Here is a 17,900-nt window from a genome sequence, read left to right on the forward strand (position 1 = left end):
GGGTGAGTGAGTGAGGGATTCACTTATGCTACGATTCAGCACAGGAAAGGAGGGGTGAGTAACTCAAATGTGCTGTTAGCAGAGCGATGCTACTGTGAACTGAGGAGCTAATTCAAATTCAAATTCAAATTTTATTTGTCACACACACACAACCATACACAGTATGACATGGGGGTGAAATGCTTGTAGCTGTACAATGCCCGACCATTAAATGACAGAAGAAAAGTTCTACAATATTTACAATTTACTACAAAAATTTACAAATTAACTTAGGAATTTACAGTAAAGAATGTGCAAATAGCAGAAGAGATTATAAAGATAAGGATTATAAATTATAGGAATTATAGGATTATAGGAAATGTGTGGTGGTGCGTGTGGTGACGTGTGTGAGAGTCCAGTCTTATAGTGACGTGTTTGGGAGAGTCCAGTCCTACACCTGGTTCAGGGCCCGAATAGCCTGGGGGAAGAAGCTCCTCTTCATTCTCTCTGTTTTGGCCTTAAGGGAGCGGAAGCGCTTCCCAGACCTCAACAGTGAGAAGAGTCCATTGTTGGGATGGGAGAGGTCCATCATAATCTTCCTAGCTTTGGACTTGCACCGCTTGGTGTAGATGGACAGCAGGTCAGGGAGCTCTGATTGAATGATGCGTTCTGCCGAGCGCACCACCCTTTGCAGATCTCGTCTATCCTGCTATTGTCTTGATGTGAACTTTCTACTCAGGGTTTTTTCTTCCAGTTCAGAGCAGAAATGTTTCTGTTAAGAAACTGGCTGTTGTTTTTTTCCGCACAATTTTAATTACAAGCTAGATATATTTCTACTATTGAAATTAGTTTGCTAACAGCAACAGGGATGAGTCAGTGAATGAGTCATTTGGGCTTGTGAATCATGATTCACGAGTCAGTAAAGTGATTCTCGAGTATTGAATGATATGATTCGCATATCACTACTCCTGAGCACCTAGTAGGTGAAGTGTTTCAGATATGCTCTGGAGGAGGAGGAGACCCAGGAAAGAGGGATTAAATCTCTTGGCTGGCTTGGGAGTGCCTCAGTATCCCTCCAGAACAACTGCAGGCGTGGCAAAGGTCTAGGTACCTCTATCCCAACCCAAGCCTGGATTGGGTGGATGGATAGATGAATGGATGGCACAGTTTTTCTAATATTTGCTCTAATGGTCTGAAAACTTGTTCTTCTTTCACTTTAACTTTAATGTTTCTTTTTCTTTCTTTTTTCCTTCAATTTTTTGAATTAGAATGATTATTGTTCACTTATATTTATGAGGTCATAGGAACAGAACTGGCTTGCGTACACATTTTGTGATGGCCAACAGTTTTCCTGGGACTTGTGAGAATGAAATCGAAATAGGAAATGGAAGAAGCCCTCTTCAGGTGTGTGTCTGCTTGAAATACACTAATACACTACAAATTGGAGAGTAATGACTTGCTCAGATATGGAAGGCGAAGTTATATGTCTCCTATACCTCAAGACTAGATTTAAATTCGGGAAAGTAAGACAGTTAAGATTATGTTTGTAGGTAAAAAGTAGTAAGTGTATAATATGATGATCTGCCCAAAGATCTACTAACAAAATATAAATCACGTATATTTAGACTTCAAACCCATTAACCAACTTTTTACATTTAGTCCATAAATATTTGAACAGTAGATGGTGAATTTGTTTTCATGTCTGGAGGTTGTTGTAACTCTTCTGTACAAATATGGAGACACATATATGTGCACAAACGCAGACAGTGAAGTTAAACAGGTTATAGCTGCAAAAACTCATGCATCAACATGAAGCACACAGATATGTTTCACATTAGGTGAAGTCCCCTCTGCTCACGCCAGAAAGCTATCTCTCTCTTTCTATCACTCTCTTAAACTTTTCCTTTCCCTTTCCACTTCATCCTCTAATACTTTGTATGTGTGCTTGTGCATCCAAACCACTGCAGCTCTAATTGAAACCATGTTGGGTCTTTTTTCACTGCCAGACGCTTTCACGACTTCAAACAATTTCCCTGTCTGCAAACACACTGTTATCCATCTCTGTGTCTAAGTCAATGGTTCCCCTAAATATGGCATTTCAGATCAACAATTTTTACATTCAGGTGGTTTATAATTGATCATGTGTGTTTCTATGTACAATGTTTTCAAGGGTAATATATTTTTTTGTTGGCATTTTCTAAAAATCCAAACTAGGTATCTGATTTCCAGAGTAATTCACAGTTCAGTTTATTTTCAGTTACATAAATATTAAAAGATTAATAACAATATTTAGTTACTTATAACATAATGGCTTACAAGTGTTCTACATTATATGTAGGAGTAGCATCATTATAAATTGATACCTTCCCTTACAGCCAGAAAAGGGTTTTGCCACCAGTCTTAACGCCTCTGCATCTGTTTGCCATTTAGTCTCTTATTATACAATAATTTACAACCCCAATCCCAAAGAAATTGGGATGCTGTGTTAAAATGTAAATAAAAACAGAATGCATAGAGTTCTGAATGTCACGAACAAATGTTTTATTCACAATAGAACACAGAAAACATATCCAACAGTCAAACTGAGAAGAAGTACAATTTATTTTAATTATTATTTTGAATTTGATGAAATACTGTGATACAGGGTAATGTTTATTACTGTGGTATTGCAAACAAATGCAGAACCCAGGCAAAAAAATTAGGCACACGAATCAGTTAAAGACTTTATTCAATCATGATATGTTTACAAACAATGATACAAATGTTTACAGAGATGAACAAACAAACAAAAACTCATGAATGAGCCTTTACTTAGGCAAGAGTCAGAGATTGACTTAACACAAGGATTACATTAACTAGAACGAGAGAAAATGGAAACTGGCAGTGAGAAGCTGGGCAAGATCTGGGAGGGAGGAGAGGGAGGTGAGTTTAGCAACATTTTCCACAGGCTTCCTGTGAGAGCAGGAAGGCTGTGTGGAGTGGCTCCTAACTAAACATACAGTTTAGTTGGGATGCCAGGCAACAGGAGATAAATGGCATCCAGCAGAGGTTGGTGAATGCACATGGAAATAGTTTCTGAGGCAGGCAGGGTTAACACTGGAGACAAAAAAAGGTATGGTATCACACGGGAACAAGTAGCAAGGAAAGAGCAAACAAACTGGCCTGTTTACCACACAAGGTGAGCTGATAATCTGGTGGAGTCTGGATTGGCAGGGGAATAATGTGAGATCAGTCCTAGCAAGACTGGAGACAGAGCAATACTGGAAGAGCATATGGGACAAGGATGCAATCCATAACAACAGTGTTCAGTGGCTAGTGGTTCTGAGAGCTGACTACAGCAACCTCCCTGAACAGGATTCAGTAACCATCACAGTGGCAGACTGTGCCAAATGGAACAGCTGCTAGTAGATGAGACACACCTGGAATAGCTAACTGAAGGCCAGACAGTCCTAATACCCAAGGATCCCATCCCACTAGCAGCCAATAACCTGCCTCAGTACCACATGATCAGGCATCATAGCAGCTAAGATGAACAGGGACATGGCTCAATACATGAGCAGGCCACAGAAAGGAACTGGCAGGAACACCAGAAGGGGCCACCAGCTCCCGGTAGACAGAGCAGTCGCCTAAGACTGCAAGACCAGGCTCACCAACCTGTGCATCACCTGCATTGACTAGAAGAAGGCCTATGGCTCAATGCCCCACCCATGGATCCTGGAATGCCTAGAACTACACAAGATCAACAGGACGTTAAGAACCTTACTCAAGAACTCAATAGGTATGTGGCGAACAACACTCAAGGCCAACTTCAAGCCAACTGCACAAGTCACCATCAAGTGCTGGATTTACCAAGGAGGTGTTCTGTCCGTACTGCTGTTCTGCATAGGGATGAACCCCCTTAAGTGAGATCATTGACAAGACTGGCTACAGATACCGACTATGGAATTGAGCATGCGTCAGCCACCTCCTGTACATGGATGACCTCAAACTTTATGCCAGTCGTGGATGAGACATTGATTCACTGATTCAAACCACTAGGATCTATAGCAATGACATTGGAATGTCATTCAGACTGTTGAAGTGTAGTCGACTGGTAACAAAGAGAGGGAAAGTAGAACTTAGGGGATTGTACGACTTCGGGGACAGCTACAAGTACCTGGGAATCCCACAGGAAAATGAGAACCATGGCAAGGCTGATAGGAAAGCTGCAACCACCAAATACTTGCAAAGAGTAAGGCAAGTCCTGAAGAGTCAGCTGAACGGGAAGAACGAGATCTGGGCAATCAACACCTACGCCCTCCCAGTGATCAGATGGGATAATAAGATGAAGGTGCAGATTGTGTAAAGATGCCTCTGAGACAATCCAGCAGATAACAGTAAGGTGCAAGCAACCAGGGCATACATGGAATGCCATAATCAAGTGGCCACCATAGTATACAGGAACATTTATGTCAAGTATGGCCTGGAAGTCCCAAGGCCAAGGTGGGACATGCCCCCCAGAGTGGTGTAGAATGACTGAGCTAAGATCCTGTGGGACTTCCAGATACACATGGGCAAAGTGGTGATGGCTAACCTAGTGTTGGATAAGCAGAAGAAGATAGCCACAGTAATAGATGTAGCTATACCAAGTGAAAGCAACATGAGAAAAAAGGAAAGTAAGAAGCTCGAGAAGTACCAAGGGCTGAAAGAAGAGCTTTATAAAATGTTATCTCAGATTGTATTTTGACAAGTCTTTGAGCTTGATGGTTTGGGTTATGCTCTGACATCCACTGTCAACTATGGGACCTTTTAAAGACAGGTGTGTGCCTTTCCAAATCATGTGTAATTAACTGAATTTAGCACAGGTAGACTGAAATCAAGTTGTAGATGATCTGCGGAAACATAATGCTCAATTTTGAGAGTCATGGCAAAGACTGTTACCTATTTAAATCAAATCAAATCACTTTTATTGTCACATCACATGTGCAGGTACATTGGTACAGTACATGTGAGTGAAATTCTTGTGTGCAAGCTTCACAAGCAACAGAGTTGTGCAAAATACAATAACGTAAACAAGCAAAATACAAGAATGGCTACATCTGAAACTAATAAATATATGTACAATATATAATAGTATATGCATTTCTGGATGTGTATACTAAATATGTTTCTACGTGTGTGTGTGTGTGTGTGTGTGTGTGTGTGTACACATATTTTACTAATTAAATAGAGTAAACAATAAAATAAAATAAAATAAAATGGGGATCTAAGATGGCGCCGAGTATGGCAGCCTCGTCACGAGCTCCCCCAAGCAACAGCTTTTTTCTGTGTTTAATTTTACTTTTCCTTCATTTTTTCGCGAGTAGCACATGTCTCCTTGTGTACGACCGACAAACCTTACTGGACATAAAAGACGGTCTTTCTTATAACTTTCCGGAGTTCAAGGTTTGCAACACAGACGCTCCATTTTCAGACCCCCCATTCATCTCACCTGAGACGCCTTTGTTCTCTGTCCCTGGAGGCCGCAAACGCCGACGCAGAGGGAGAAGATCTGGCGTTCTGGTTCGACTGAGACGGCGCACTAACAGACCACCGTTACCCAGTTTATTACTGGCTAATGTGCAGTCTCTGGAGAACAAGCTGTGCGAGCTTCGGGCACGGATCTCATTCCAGTGAGAGATGCGGGACTGCTGCGTGATCTGCCTCACAGAAACCTGGCTATCGGACAAGGTACCGGACTCCGCAATACAACTACCGGGGTTCTCTGTGCACCGCGCGGACAGGTCACAGGATCTTACTGGGAAAAGCAGAGGCGGTGGTGTATGTTTCATGATCAAGAACAGCTGGTGTGATTATGCGAACGTGCACCCGGTCAAATCCTTCTGCTCACCGGACCTGGAGTACCTGATGATTAAGTGCCGGCCATTCTGGCTACCGAGGGAATTTACAGCAGTGATTATTACGGCTGTTTACATTCCCCCACAAGCCGACACTGACCGAGCACTCAAGGAACTGTACAGCGCGATCAGCAGTGAGGAAACCGCACACCCAGAGGCGGCGTTTATCACAGCCGGGGACTTTAATAAGGGAAACCTGAAGAAAGTCTCACCAAAACTCCACCAACACATCCATTTCAACACTCGTGGAGACCGGCTACTTGACCACTGCTACACCTCTTTCCGGGATGCGTACAAAGCCCTCCCCCGCGCCCCATTCGGCCAATCAGATCACCGCTCCATCCTGCTCCTGCCCGCCTACAGGCAGAAGCTGAAATGGGAAGCTCCAACCCGTAGGGCGGTGCACCGTTGGACGGACCAATCGGAGTCTGCGCTGCGGGACTGTTTTGATCACGCGGACTGGGAAATGTTTCACGTGGCTGCTAGGGACATTGATGAGTACACAGACTGAGTCTGCGGATTTATCAGGAAATGCGTGGAAGATGTCGTCCCATCCAGAACAGTTAAATCCTTCCCAAATCAAAAACCCTGGATTAACGGAGATGTTCGCGCGGCACAGAGCACCGCCTTTGCCTCCGCGAACACATCGGACTACAAACACGCACATTACCAACTCCGGAAGACGATCAAAGCAGCCAAACGTGAGTACAGGGACAGGGTGGAGCAACAGTTTGACAACCCTCGGAGGATGTGGCAGGGACTAAACACGATCGCAGACTTTAGAGGGGAAACCAGCACACCGCAGACCACGGCCTCTCTGTGTGAGGATCTAAACGTATTCTACGCTAGATTCGACACAGCGAACACCATGAGACCGGACAGTGTGCGCACCGCGGATGACGTCAGTGCACACACTGTGTCTGAGGAGGATGTGCGGAAGTGCTTCAGGAAGGTGAACGCGCGCAAAGCTACTGGTCCGGACGGGATTCCCGGCCGCGTCCTCAAGTCATGCGCGGCTCAGCTGGCTGGAGTGTTCACGCACATCTTCAACCTTTCCCTCTCTCTGCCTGTAGTCCCAGCCTGCTTCAAAATAGCCACCGTCCTCCCTGTACCAAAATCCTCCACCATCTCCTCATTGAACGACTGGCGACCTGTAGCCCTGACCCCCATCGTAAGCAAATGCTTCGAGAAGCTGGTCAGGGACTTCATCTGCTCTGCACTACCCGACTCACTGGACCCTCTACAGTTTGCATACCGCCACAACAGGTCCACTGATGATGCCATAGCCCTGACACTACATACTGCCCTGTCACACCTGGAGAAGAGAGACACGTATGTGAGAATGCTGTTCGTAGATTACAGCTCAGCATTCAATACCATCGTTCCCTCGAAGCTGGACAGGAAACTGCAGGATCTAGGACTGAGCAGCTCCCTCTGCAGCTGGATCCTTAACTTCCTGTCTGACAGACGCCAAGTGGTCAGACTGGGCAGCATCACCTCATCCCCCGTCACACTGAACACTGGTGCTCCACAGGGGTGTGTACTGAGCCCTCTCCTATACTCACTCTACACCTATGACTGCACAGCCACTAACAACTCCAACATCATTGTGAAGTTTGCGGACGACACTACAGTGGTGGGTCTTATCATCAATGGTGATGAGACGGCCTACAGGGAGGAGGTCAGCACCCTGACCCACTGGTGTCAAGACAACCATCTCACCCTCAATGTCGCAAAGACAAAGGAGTTGATAGTGGACTTCCGGAGGTGCAGAGAAGTACACACCCCCATCACCATCAACGGCGCTGCTGTGGAGAGAGTGAGCAGCTTCCGGTTCCTTGGTGTACATCTGGCTGAGGATCTTACGTGGTCAGTACACATAAACAAAACAGTGAAGAAGGCGCAGTAGCGCCTCTTCTTTCTCAGGAGACTGAAAAGATTTGGCATGAGCCCCCGCATCCTCAGGACCTTCTATCACTGTGCCATTGAGAGCATCCTCACTGGATGCATCACCACCTGGTATGGCAACAGCACCACCTACAACTGCAAAGCTCTCCAGCGAGTAGTGCGGTGCTCTGAACGGATAATTGGAGGTGAGCTTCCCTCCCTCCAAGACATCTACAGGAAGCGCTGCCTGAGGAAAGCGGGGAGGATCATCAAGGACTCCAGTCACCCCAGCCATAAACTGTTCAGACTACTTCCCTCGGGAAGCAGGTTCTGCAGCATCCGGTCCCGAACCAGCAGACTGAGAGACAGCTTCTTCCACCAGGCCATCAGACTGCTGAACACGTCATAGACACCTCACCTTCACTACTGGAACTTCAACATTATGCACTACATACTGTACAGTAATGCCACTGTTTTGCACATGTCCCAACTCAACTATCCCTAATATTTATGATATATTTTGTTTTTATTTGTAATAACTTTGAAAGAAATTCAAGCAAGCTTTTTCCACATTGTCATTATGGAGTATTCTGTGTAGAATATTGAAATAAAAAATAGAAAAATTGGCATTTCCTGTGAAAATGCTGTGTAGATGCTGTAAAGCTGAAGCTGTTTGCTAAAACTAGCTGAAAAAGCTGAAAAGTTGCAAAAAGTGTAAAAACTTTGCAGAAGCATAAGAACTTTGCAAAAAATGTAATTACTTAGCAGAACTGCAATAACTTAAAAGAAACATGATTCTTGGCAGATATTCAATAAAAGAGCAGAAGTTATATTGTAAATATTGTAACTTAGCAGGAACATGGTAACTTCTCAGAAATACAAGAATTTAGGAGAAATACTATAAGATAACAGAAATACTATATTTAGCAAAAATACTTAAACATTACAGAAATACTATGATTTAGGAAAATACTACAATATAGCTGAAATACTCTGATTCAGCAGAAATACTGTGATTTAGCCGAAATGCTGCAATTTGGCAGACAAACTATGATTTGGCACAAATATTATAACATACCATGATTTAGCAGAAATACTATATTTAGTAAAAAAAAAACAACAACTATAATTTAGTAGAAACACTATGATTTGGCAGAAATACTATGATATAGCTGAATTAATATGATTTAGAACAAATACTATGATTTAGCAGAAAGTAATAACTCACTTGGAAATACTGGAAAAGCAAAATGACCAGCTGAAAAAAGCTGAACATGGTTAAGTTCCCTCAAAACTAATTGTTGTTCACCTGTGACAAATGAGCAGAAATAAAAAAAAAACAAAAAAACAAAAACAAGAAAGAACAGCCAACAAATACACACAATTACAAATATGGACACATATGGAAAAGCAAGTGCACAGACACACACACACACACACACACACACACACACACACACACACACACACACACACACACACACACACACACACACACACACACACACACACACAGGATCTCTGCCAGTCACCCAGTCTGAATATATTCAATTTGAATCCTACAATGAGATTTTGCCAAGAAAGGGTCTCTCTCTCTCTCTCTCTCGCTCTCTCTCACACACACACACACACACACACACACACACACACACACACACACACACACACACACACACACACACACACACACACACACACACACACACACACATTAACTTTGTGTTACACTATCTCATACCGTACATTACCAAATCTCCATTTGCACTATTTGCCTATTTGCACTACTCTGCCTGGTTTGCACTCAATGTCATTTACCCTTATATTGTATATTTAAATGTTCATTTTCTATTTTATCTAGGGATTGAGAGTAACGAAGTTTCTATTCTCTGTATGTCCTGTACATGTGGCAGAATTGACAATAAAGTTGACTTTGACTTTGACACACACACACAAACACAGTGCTTCTGTGAAGTTATTACAAGTTCAAAACCTTTTTCAAATACTGACATCAGCTTTTTTCAGCTTTATATTTTCAACTGTATCTATGACAGCTTGGATCTGCCCAATTTGAATCCACCAATCAGAGATGCTGCTTCTGTCTGCTTTGTCAGGCTGTGTAGTTGTTCCTGTCAATACAGCTGCACCCCTTCCTAACATAGACAGAGACATGGGCTTTCTGCAAAATATTTCTGACATGGAGCATTAACATAACATCTTAGTTCTTTTGCCCTTCTCCCCCGTCCCTCTTCTCAGCTGTTTCTCTTTCCCTCTTTCTTTCTCCCCTTCTTTCCCCCAGTCAAGTCTGTCCTGTATTCAGTAAGTGAAAATAAAATAAACAATAAAAGGTGAATCAAATGGACAATTACAGTAAGGCTGGGATGGTCAATTTGGTAAAGTAAATCTGTTGGGCATCTTTCTTTGCCTTTAGACAATAATTCTGATGGCAAAAGAGCCAAACGGGACAGGCAAGAAAAAACCCCCCAAAAAAACCCCCAAAAAACCCCCCAAACATAACATCTTAGCAAAAATATTGTGACTTAACAAAGACATGATATTTTAACAGAAAAACTATAATTTGGCAGAAATACTATGATTTGGCAGAAATACTATATTTATTAGAAATACTATATTTAGCAGAAATACTATGATTTAGAAAAAACACTATGATTTACCATAAATACTAAAAAATACCCGAAATACTATGTGATAGCAGAAATACTATGAGTTAGCAGAATATTAATAACTTAAATAGAAATATTGGAAAACAAATATTACCAGCTTAACAAGGTGGATTTTCCTCAAAACTACTTATTGTTTAACTAAAACAAATTTTCACAAACTTTAGAAAAACAGCCAGCAGATACGCAAAATTAGAGCTATGGGCACATATGGAAATACATGTACAGAGAGACACACACACATACAGGATCTATGCCAGTCAACCAGTCTGAATATATTTAATTTGAATCCACTAATGAGATGCGGCCTAAAAACGGTCTCTCTCTCTCTCACTCTCATACTCACACACACACACGCAAACACAGAGAGATAGAGAGGATGTGAATAGGGGTTGTTAATAGTGTTTCTTCTAATGTCGTGTCCAAATTCATGGGCTGCATCCTCCTGAGGCCACATTTGTAAACCAACGTCACAGCGACGCGCCAAAGGCTGTCCAAATTCGTAGACTCCTCCGAATGCAGCCGACAAATGCGTCCTCCTTTTCCCCGAATTTGAAGGATGGTCGGGTGTGTCCTTTGTGGCCTACCATATCCCAGAATTCATAGCGCGGCCGAGCCAAACTCCAGTTTCCAACAATGGTGGTCACTACTAAGTTTTAAAATTACTCATACTACTATTTCTGGGTCACAAAATAAACTTTTAACATATTTTCAGGGTAGAAAGTAGCTGTGTAAACATCAAATATCTGCTCGGTTTATCAAGATATTGCATATTAGCAAAAGTGCTTCGACGTTTTCGGAGATGTCTGCTACCCACCAGCTCGATAGCTAGCCGGGAGCCCGAGAGTCACTGAAGCCGCCGAGAACGGCACAACTCCCAGCACATCATTTTCAGATCACTGCAGACTTTCGCTACTCGGGTTAAACGTAATATATAAGTCACTTAGACAACCTAAAAAATTTATTGTTGGGCTTTTTTCAGTGTTTTGTTTGTTTGTGAGTAAATCGGTTTGGCTGCGATTAAAGTTATTAGATTAGATTAGATAAAATAAAACTTTAGGTGGGTTCCTCCTTGGTTTTTACACAGCTGACTAAACGTCAAACAGAAAACTGATTAAACAGAAGTATGAGACGGTCGAGAATTTACGCCAGTGTCCTGTTATATTTTAGATAGCAAGGAGCAGACGACCGAGTTTATTAAACTCCGCCGAGACAGCGGTGACGCTAATCAGAAGGCTAGACCGTCCAATTTCGCCAGCCATTTACTTCCGGCCTACCCGACCTTCTGAGGACCCGGCCCACATAGACCGCGAAGGCCGGGTCCTCAGGAGGATGCAGCCCATGAATTTGGACACAACCTACGTTTCCAGGTCAGTCAAACAGCCTGGAGCTGCTCAATTTGAATCCACTGATCAGAGAGGTTGCCTGTTACCCCCCTAAACAGCTGCACCTGGTGCAGCCCTTTACACACACACACAGGCACAGAGAGAGTTCATGGCCAAATGATAAAAGGTTAATGAAAAATTCTTGAATTGTGAGTGTCTTCAGGAGTGTCTGAAGATATATTGGCACAAGACAAGCTTCATGTCTTAACTTTGCTTCATTAAGGAGATATGACGATTTGAAAATGCGTCTCATTAGAGAATTCCAGCGCTGATTTTGAACAAGCTCTCCATTGACTGTCTATGGAGAGTATTCAGACTTTGTGTTGCTCTGAGGAGATTTGCAAAAACCTGTAACTCCCACAACAATGATAGTGACATTTTCTGAAAGCCAGCAAAAATACCTACGTTTTGATGTATAATTTGTGGGGTTTGAGTAGAAATTGAGCGAGTAGCAAGAAGTTGTTCGGACATGAAGAGAAAATTCAAAAAGCTCAAGTGTCCACTCTAAGTTAATTGCATAGCAACCATAACGACGCATGTATTTTCTGAAAAATCACAAAGCTGCAACTGAAAACTTGAAGAGGCATTAAATTAAAACGGTAACAGATATGAAAAAGCTGAATCGTACATGGATAGCCCAATAATTTGAGAACGTTTTAAAGTTTGAATGGCGTTTCTACGTGAAAGTATGAGGATGTAGTTAAGTTTCAAAATCAAGCAAGTTTTAGCAGAATTTTGGAAGTTAAAAAGTTAAAAAAGTATAATAGTAATAAGTACCAAAAGTCATAGCAAGCATTAGCAGAAAGAGCAGAACAGTTGAGAGTTTGAACGGTGAAAAACGGCTGAAAACTGAGGGAGTAGTTAAGCGGCAAAGAAAGCAGCAACTTGAACAATAAAGGATAAAGAATAAAGAGAAACAGGAACTCAATAGTGTGGATGCCTTAAAGCATCCACACAACAACGACAACAACAACAACAACAACAACAACAACAATAATAATAATAATAATAATAATAATACATTTTATTTAAAAATAGCACCTTTCAAAGCACCCAAGGACACTGTACAACAAATAAAAACACAAAAACTGGAAATATACACAATAATAAGAATAACAGATAAAAGTTAAGAGCATACAGAGGTTTAAACATAAGCAATTTAAAACAGATGAGTTTTGAGGGTGGACTTAAAAAGAGGGAATGAACTAATATTTCTGAGGTCAGGGGGTAAGGAATTCCAAAGTCGAGGGGCAGAGCAACTAAAAGCCCTGCTCCCCATTGTAATCAGATGAGCGGAAGGAACAGATAGAGAAAGAGAAGATGAAGATGTGAGGCCGGTGCCTCACATCTTCATCTTCTCTTCTTTAGTACAGATGAACTTCACAGATGTGAAGTTCATCTGTACTAAATCAGAGAGGTATGGTGGAGAGAGAGAATGAATAGCCTTAAATGTATAAAGGATTATTTTAAAATGGATGCGAAACTTAGAGAGGTAAATCTGGGTGTCATCGGCATAGCAGTGGAACTGAATGTTATACTTATGAAAAATGTGTCCGAGTGGAAGAAGGTAAAGGATGAAAAGGAGGGGCCCGAGGACAGATCCCTGGGGCACCCTAGTAAATAGAGGAGAAGGCTGAGAAGTGAAGGATTTTAATTGAATGAACTGAGTGCGGTCAGACAAGTATGATTTAAAGCAGGCTAATGAAGTATGACAGAGACCAATAGAAGCTAATCTGCTAAGAAGAATGGGATGACAGATGGTGTCAAAGGCTTCACTCAGATCAAGGAGAATAAGGATGGAGAGGAGACCAGAATCAGCTGCCATAAGAAGATCATTTGTTATTTTTATAAGAGCAGTTTCGGTGCTATGCAGAGGACGGAAACCAGACTGGAACTGTTTGTAAAGGTTATTATCAGTTAGGTGTAGATGGACTTGTGAAGCAACTATTTTTTCAAGAATTTTGAGAGGAATGGTAGATTGGAGATAGGACATAAATTGTTAAAGTTGTTGGGATCTAGACCTGTTTTTTTCAGGATTGGGGTAATGGCGGCAACTTTGAAAGAAGCAGGAACAGTTCCAGTGGTGAGTGAAGAGTGAATAATAGCAGATATGAGGGGAAGGAGAGAGGGTAAACAGGCTTTGACAAGGACAGTGGGGATAGGATCAAACTGGCAGGTAGAAGGCTTTGATTTGTGGATGAGATCAGCATATCAATTAAAGACAGAAGTTGAAAAACAGAGAGGAAGTGAGAAGGGGGTGGAATTACAACAGAGGAGCTACATTGAGCATTAGGGACCAAGTCAAGGTGTATTTCATCATTTACAAACTGTATTTCATATTTACTTGGGTTATCTCAATCTAATAGTAAGATGTTTTTGGTGATCTTACACATTTATTAGAGTGATAAATATACAAATACTTTTCCCCAGCACTGAAAAAGCATAAACCATCTATTAGGAGGAATGTATTTGTTATAATAATTAAATCCATGACGTTTCCATCATAATCTGTCTCTTCTCTGTCCATATATACACATAATGCGTGTCCAAATTATTATTTTCCTCTTGACCAATTACCCAGACTTGGGAGAACAAATAAACAAAGGCACTCTCATTAAAAATGTTTTAGGACTGCTCATCACTGATGATCATATAAAATACATAAGGTTGAATTAAGTCATTTAATATATTCAAGAAAATTAAATTCAGGATTTTCTTGCATATTGCTAGCACAAAGGTGCAGAAAGACCTTGCACAATGGTTTGTGTGATGGGCTTTTCTTTTGATGCTGCATTTTGCTGCATTCTGAGTGAACCAGTGAGCACATCTATATTGCCTAACACAGAAAAAAGGAAACAAAATGTCAGAACATGTGGATTAACTAAGTACTATCAATCTTTTTTGTCTCCGTCTATTGAAGGTGTCCATTAGCCAACAGGACGTGTCCTCTTGGTCAAACCTGGAGCAACAGGCAATGTAGGTGCATCAGTATCACTGCCAGTATGCATGTCAATCCTCTTCCTCCACTAGTGTTCCCTACAAAGCCCTCCCAGCAGCACACTGGTGAGTGTATCTTTTTTTTTTCATTTTTTAAGAAAATACTGCAAAGTTACAGTTGGTTATTTTACCCAAGCAATTTTGAAAAAAAAAAAAAAAAGAGAGAGTAAGAAAAACAACAATTATAGCTGGTGACAGGCATGCAGTAGGCATAAGATTATCATCTGCTTCCACAAAGTTAAATCTGCAGTACTAAGCAGTGTTAATGGTACTGTGGGGTTCTTAATTTTGCATGTAGTTGCACTACTTAAAATCAAACCTCATCACCGAATTCATGTGAAATTAAAGTACTCTAATTAAATCAGCTACTGTTCAACAGTCCAGCCTAGAAGTAATAAATGCATAAACTAGTTTTTCATTATGGCTCTGAAGAAAATGTTTCTAATTTTAGAGATATGCATATTTGTTGTGTACATTGAAGGACATATGCTGGTCAAAAAAGACCGTAATGCCATCCAGAGTAAGAATCTAGTTAGATACCATGTTTTTAAAATGTTTAGTACCAAGTACAATAACCTAATTTTTATCTGAATTTAGAATTTATGTGTTAGGTTTTGTATTGTTGATTGTCATTTATGCTTAGAAATATTTAACCATATATGCTTAGAGGTGTATAATCAATTGTGTAGTGATAGTCTGCAAACTTTGTGTGTATTAGAGAGCACTCTGGGAGCACGAGAGAGGTCGTACCTTGTCTTATTGTTTTATGGTAGGATTAACGTAGCTACGTCTGTTCTAGTCTAAGTGCTTTAACTGCTGGACTTCCTCACCGTGTTATCTAGGGTGAGACTACCCTCTTTTGATGTGTAATTATATTGCCTTCAACATTCCAGCGAATAGGTTCAAGCTACAAACCTATCATTATGTCTTTAACATGTACCTACAGTAAAACTAATTGTTGTGAGTCATCTGGCATCATGGATAGATAAAGCCTTGTTAGCCTTGATGTAGCCTTTTTCAAAAGGCTACAAGAGCTACATGCCCACAGTGGCTTAAGGGTATTTTCAAAAGTACAGCATGAACTGTTTAGGAATTACAGTTATTTACACATTGTTCCCATTTTAAAGGTTTTTAATAATAATAATGGATTTATATAGCGCTTTTCAAGGCACCCAAAGCACTTTACAATGCCACTATTCATTCACTCTCGCATTCATACACTGGTGGAGGCAGCTACAGTTGTAGCCACAGCTGCCCTGGGACAGACTGACAGAGGCGAGGCTGCCATATTGCGCCATCGGCCCCTCTGGCCAACACCAGTAGAGTAAAGTGTCTTGCCCAAGGACACAACGACCAGGACAGAAAGCCCAGGGATCGAACCGGCGACCTTCCGGTTACAGATACGCTTCCCAACCCCCTGAGCCACGATTCTTGGATGAAAATCTTTTTCATTCATTGTTTGACTGAAGTCTACAACCCTGTGCTATCATAAATGCGTATCTCCCCCGTTGAGATACTCTGCCAGGACTTTAAGATGAGATAGAAAATAATTCATTTATCAAATATTTGGGAAATTCTTTCATCACAATAACAAAAGTGTTATATGATATATAACATATATATATGATATATGTACGATATATATATGATGAAGATATGATAAATATATTGTAAAAAACTATTGAACATGATCTAAAAGAATCTGTCCTTGAGGAAACAGAGCCAGAACCTTTGGAAACATCTCCAAAGGTTTCCAGTTTGCAGCCAACAATAAAGTCTTCCTGATCAGTTTGTTTACTTTGTGGTATCACCAGCTCTGGTGTTGCTCCCACAGGACACCTCAGCCAAGTCGTCTGTGTAGCCTAGTGTAATTTCTGTGTCTCTCTGCCCAACATCCTCTGTGCCATTTCTGCTCTTCATCCCGTGTTTGTATGATTTTAGGTTTGTTCTTTAGCTGTTCCCAGTTTAGGTTATGTTTTAGTTTTGCCCTTGCTTTTGTTGTGTTCACCTTCTGCAATAAAGCTTACTCGCATCACAGCCAGTGCCAGCAGTTTGGGTCCTTCCTTCACTACACCACACGACTGCTGCCACAGCCGTGACAATAGTTGTTTCTGTGTGGCATGTACTTAAGTTACGGAGTGAATTTGTATCTGAACGGCAGTCTTGGAACTTTTTCTGAAAGCCAGGTCTCAGTGAAAATTAGAGCTCTCTTATTTCTCATTGTGTTGTAATCCTGGCTCTCAGCTTGTCCAGTTTATTTTGCGGAGACCTAGAAAAGGGTTTGGACCCCACTGGGTAGTACTTGACACTATGGCAGACTGCAAAGGCCTGGCAGTGTCTCAATGGAGGAGATACTGCATTTGTGATGGCACAGGGTTGTAGACTTCAGCCAAACAATAAGTGAAATAGATTTTCATCCAAGCATCAATAACAATCCTTACATTGAACAATATGTTGTGCAGTGACTGTTGAACCTTTAAAAATGGGAACAATATGTAAATACAGCTGTAATATCTAAACAGTTCATGCAGTACTTTTGAAAATACCTATTGAAAGCATGTATTTTAATCACATAATAATTGGACACAGGGTACGGAGCAAAATTACAAAAGTGGTGTCACTGACAAAACACTACATGTACAACAACACAAGCAAATTCAACTGAGACCAAAAAATTCAACAAAGTCAATAAACTGAAAAAAGGACAAATTAGCAGTTTCTATGAGACCAGTTGCAAAGTTCTAGAATCGAAAAGACAAGTTTCATTTTCATCTGCAGCCAGGTTCATGGCAGAAAGCTAGGCTTTATAGTGCAGGTAAACTACAACACCAAAATTCCTATACAACCTCTTTCATGTCATGTAAGTTATTGTGAGTTGACTGTATTGTAGCCTTGTTTAGAAATCTAATGACTATAATGAAGCCTTTGGGCTGTGAAATATTATTGTTGGTATTTAAGGTTAGAGTAGAGAGATTCAATTAGATTAGATAAAACTATTAGAGGAAATTCAGAGTAACCTTACATGATAACACTATTCACTCATAATAATGAGGATGTCTTTTTTTATGTATGTGTGCAGAGTGGTTTGCCCTGGTGCA

The 17,900-nt window shown here is 41.1% G+C and overlaps 1 protein-coding gene across 2 annotated transcripts in view; it reads left to right on the forward strand.

Moving 5' to 3' along the window:
- Positions 1-17,900, forward strand: part of vegfc (vascular endothelial growth factor c) — a 107,351-nt gene that overhangs the window by 68,410 nt on the left and 21,041 nt on the right. Inside the window, exon 5 of one of the 2 annotated variants that reach the window (XM_080880481.1) lies at positions 14,726-14,781. In XM_080880481.1, coding sequence (XP_080736607.1) covers positions 14,726-14,781 — 56 coding nt within the window. Of the gene's footprint in view, positions 1-14,725; positions 14,869-17,900 lie in introns of both variants that reach the window. The other variant, XM_080880480.1, reaches the window with a different exon arrangement.

Source organism: Rhamphochromis sp. 'chilingali', assembly GCF_963969265.1.
Source record: "Rhamphochromis sp. 'chilingali' genome assembly, chromosome: 4".
Taxonomy (NCBI): Eukaryota; Metazoa; Chordata; class Actinopteri; order Cichliformes; family Cichlidae; genus Rhamphochromis; species Rhamphochromis sp. 'chilingali'.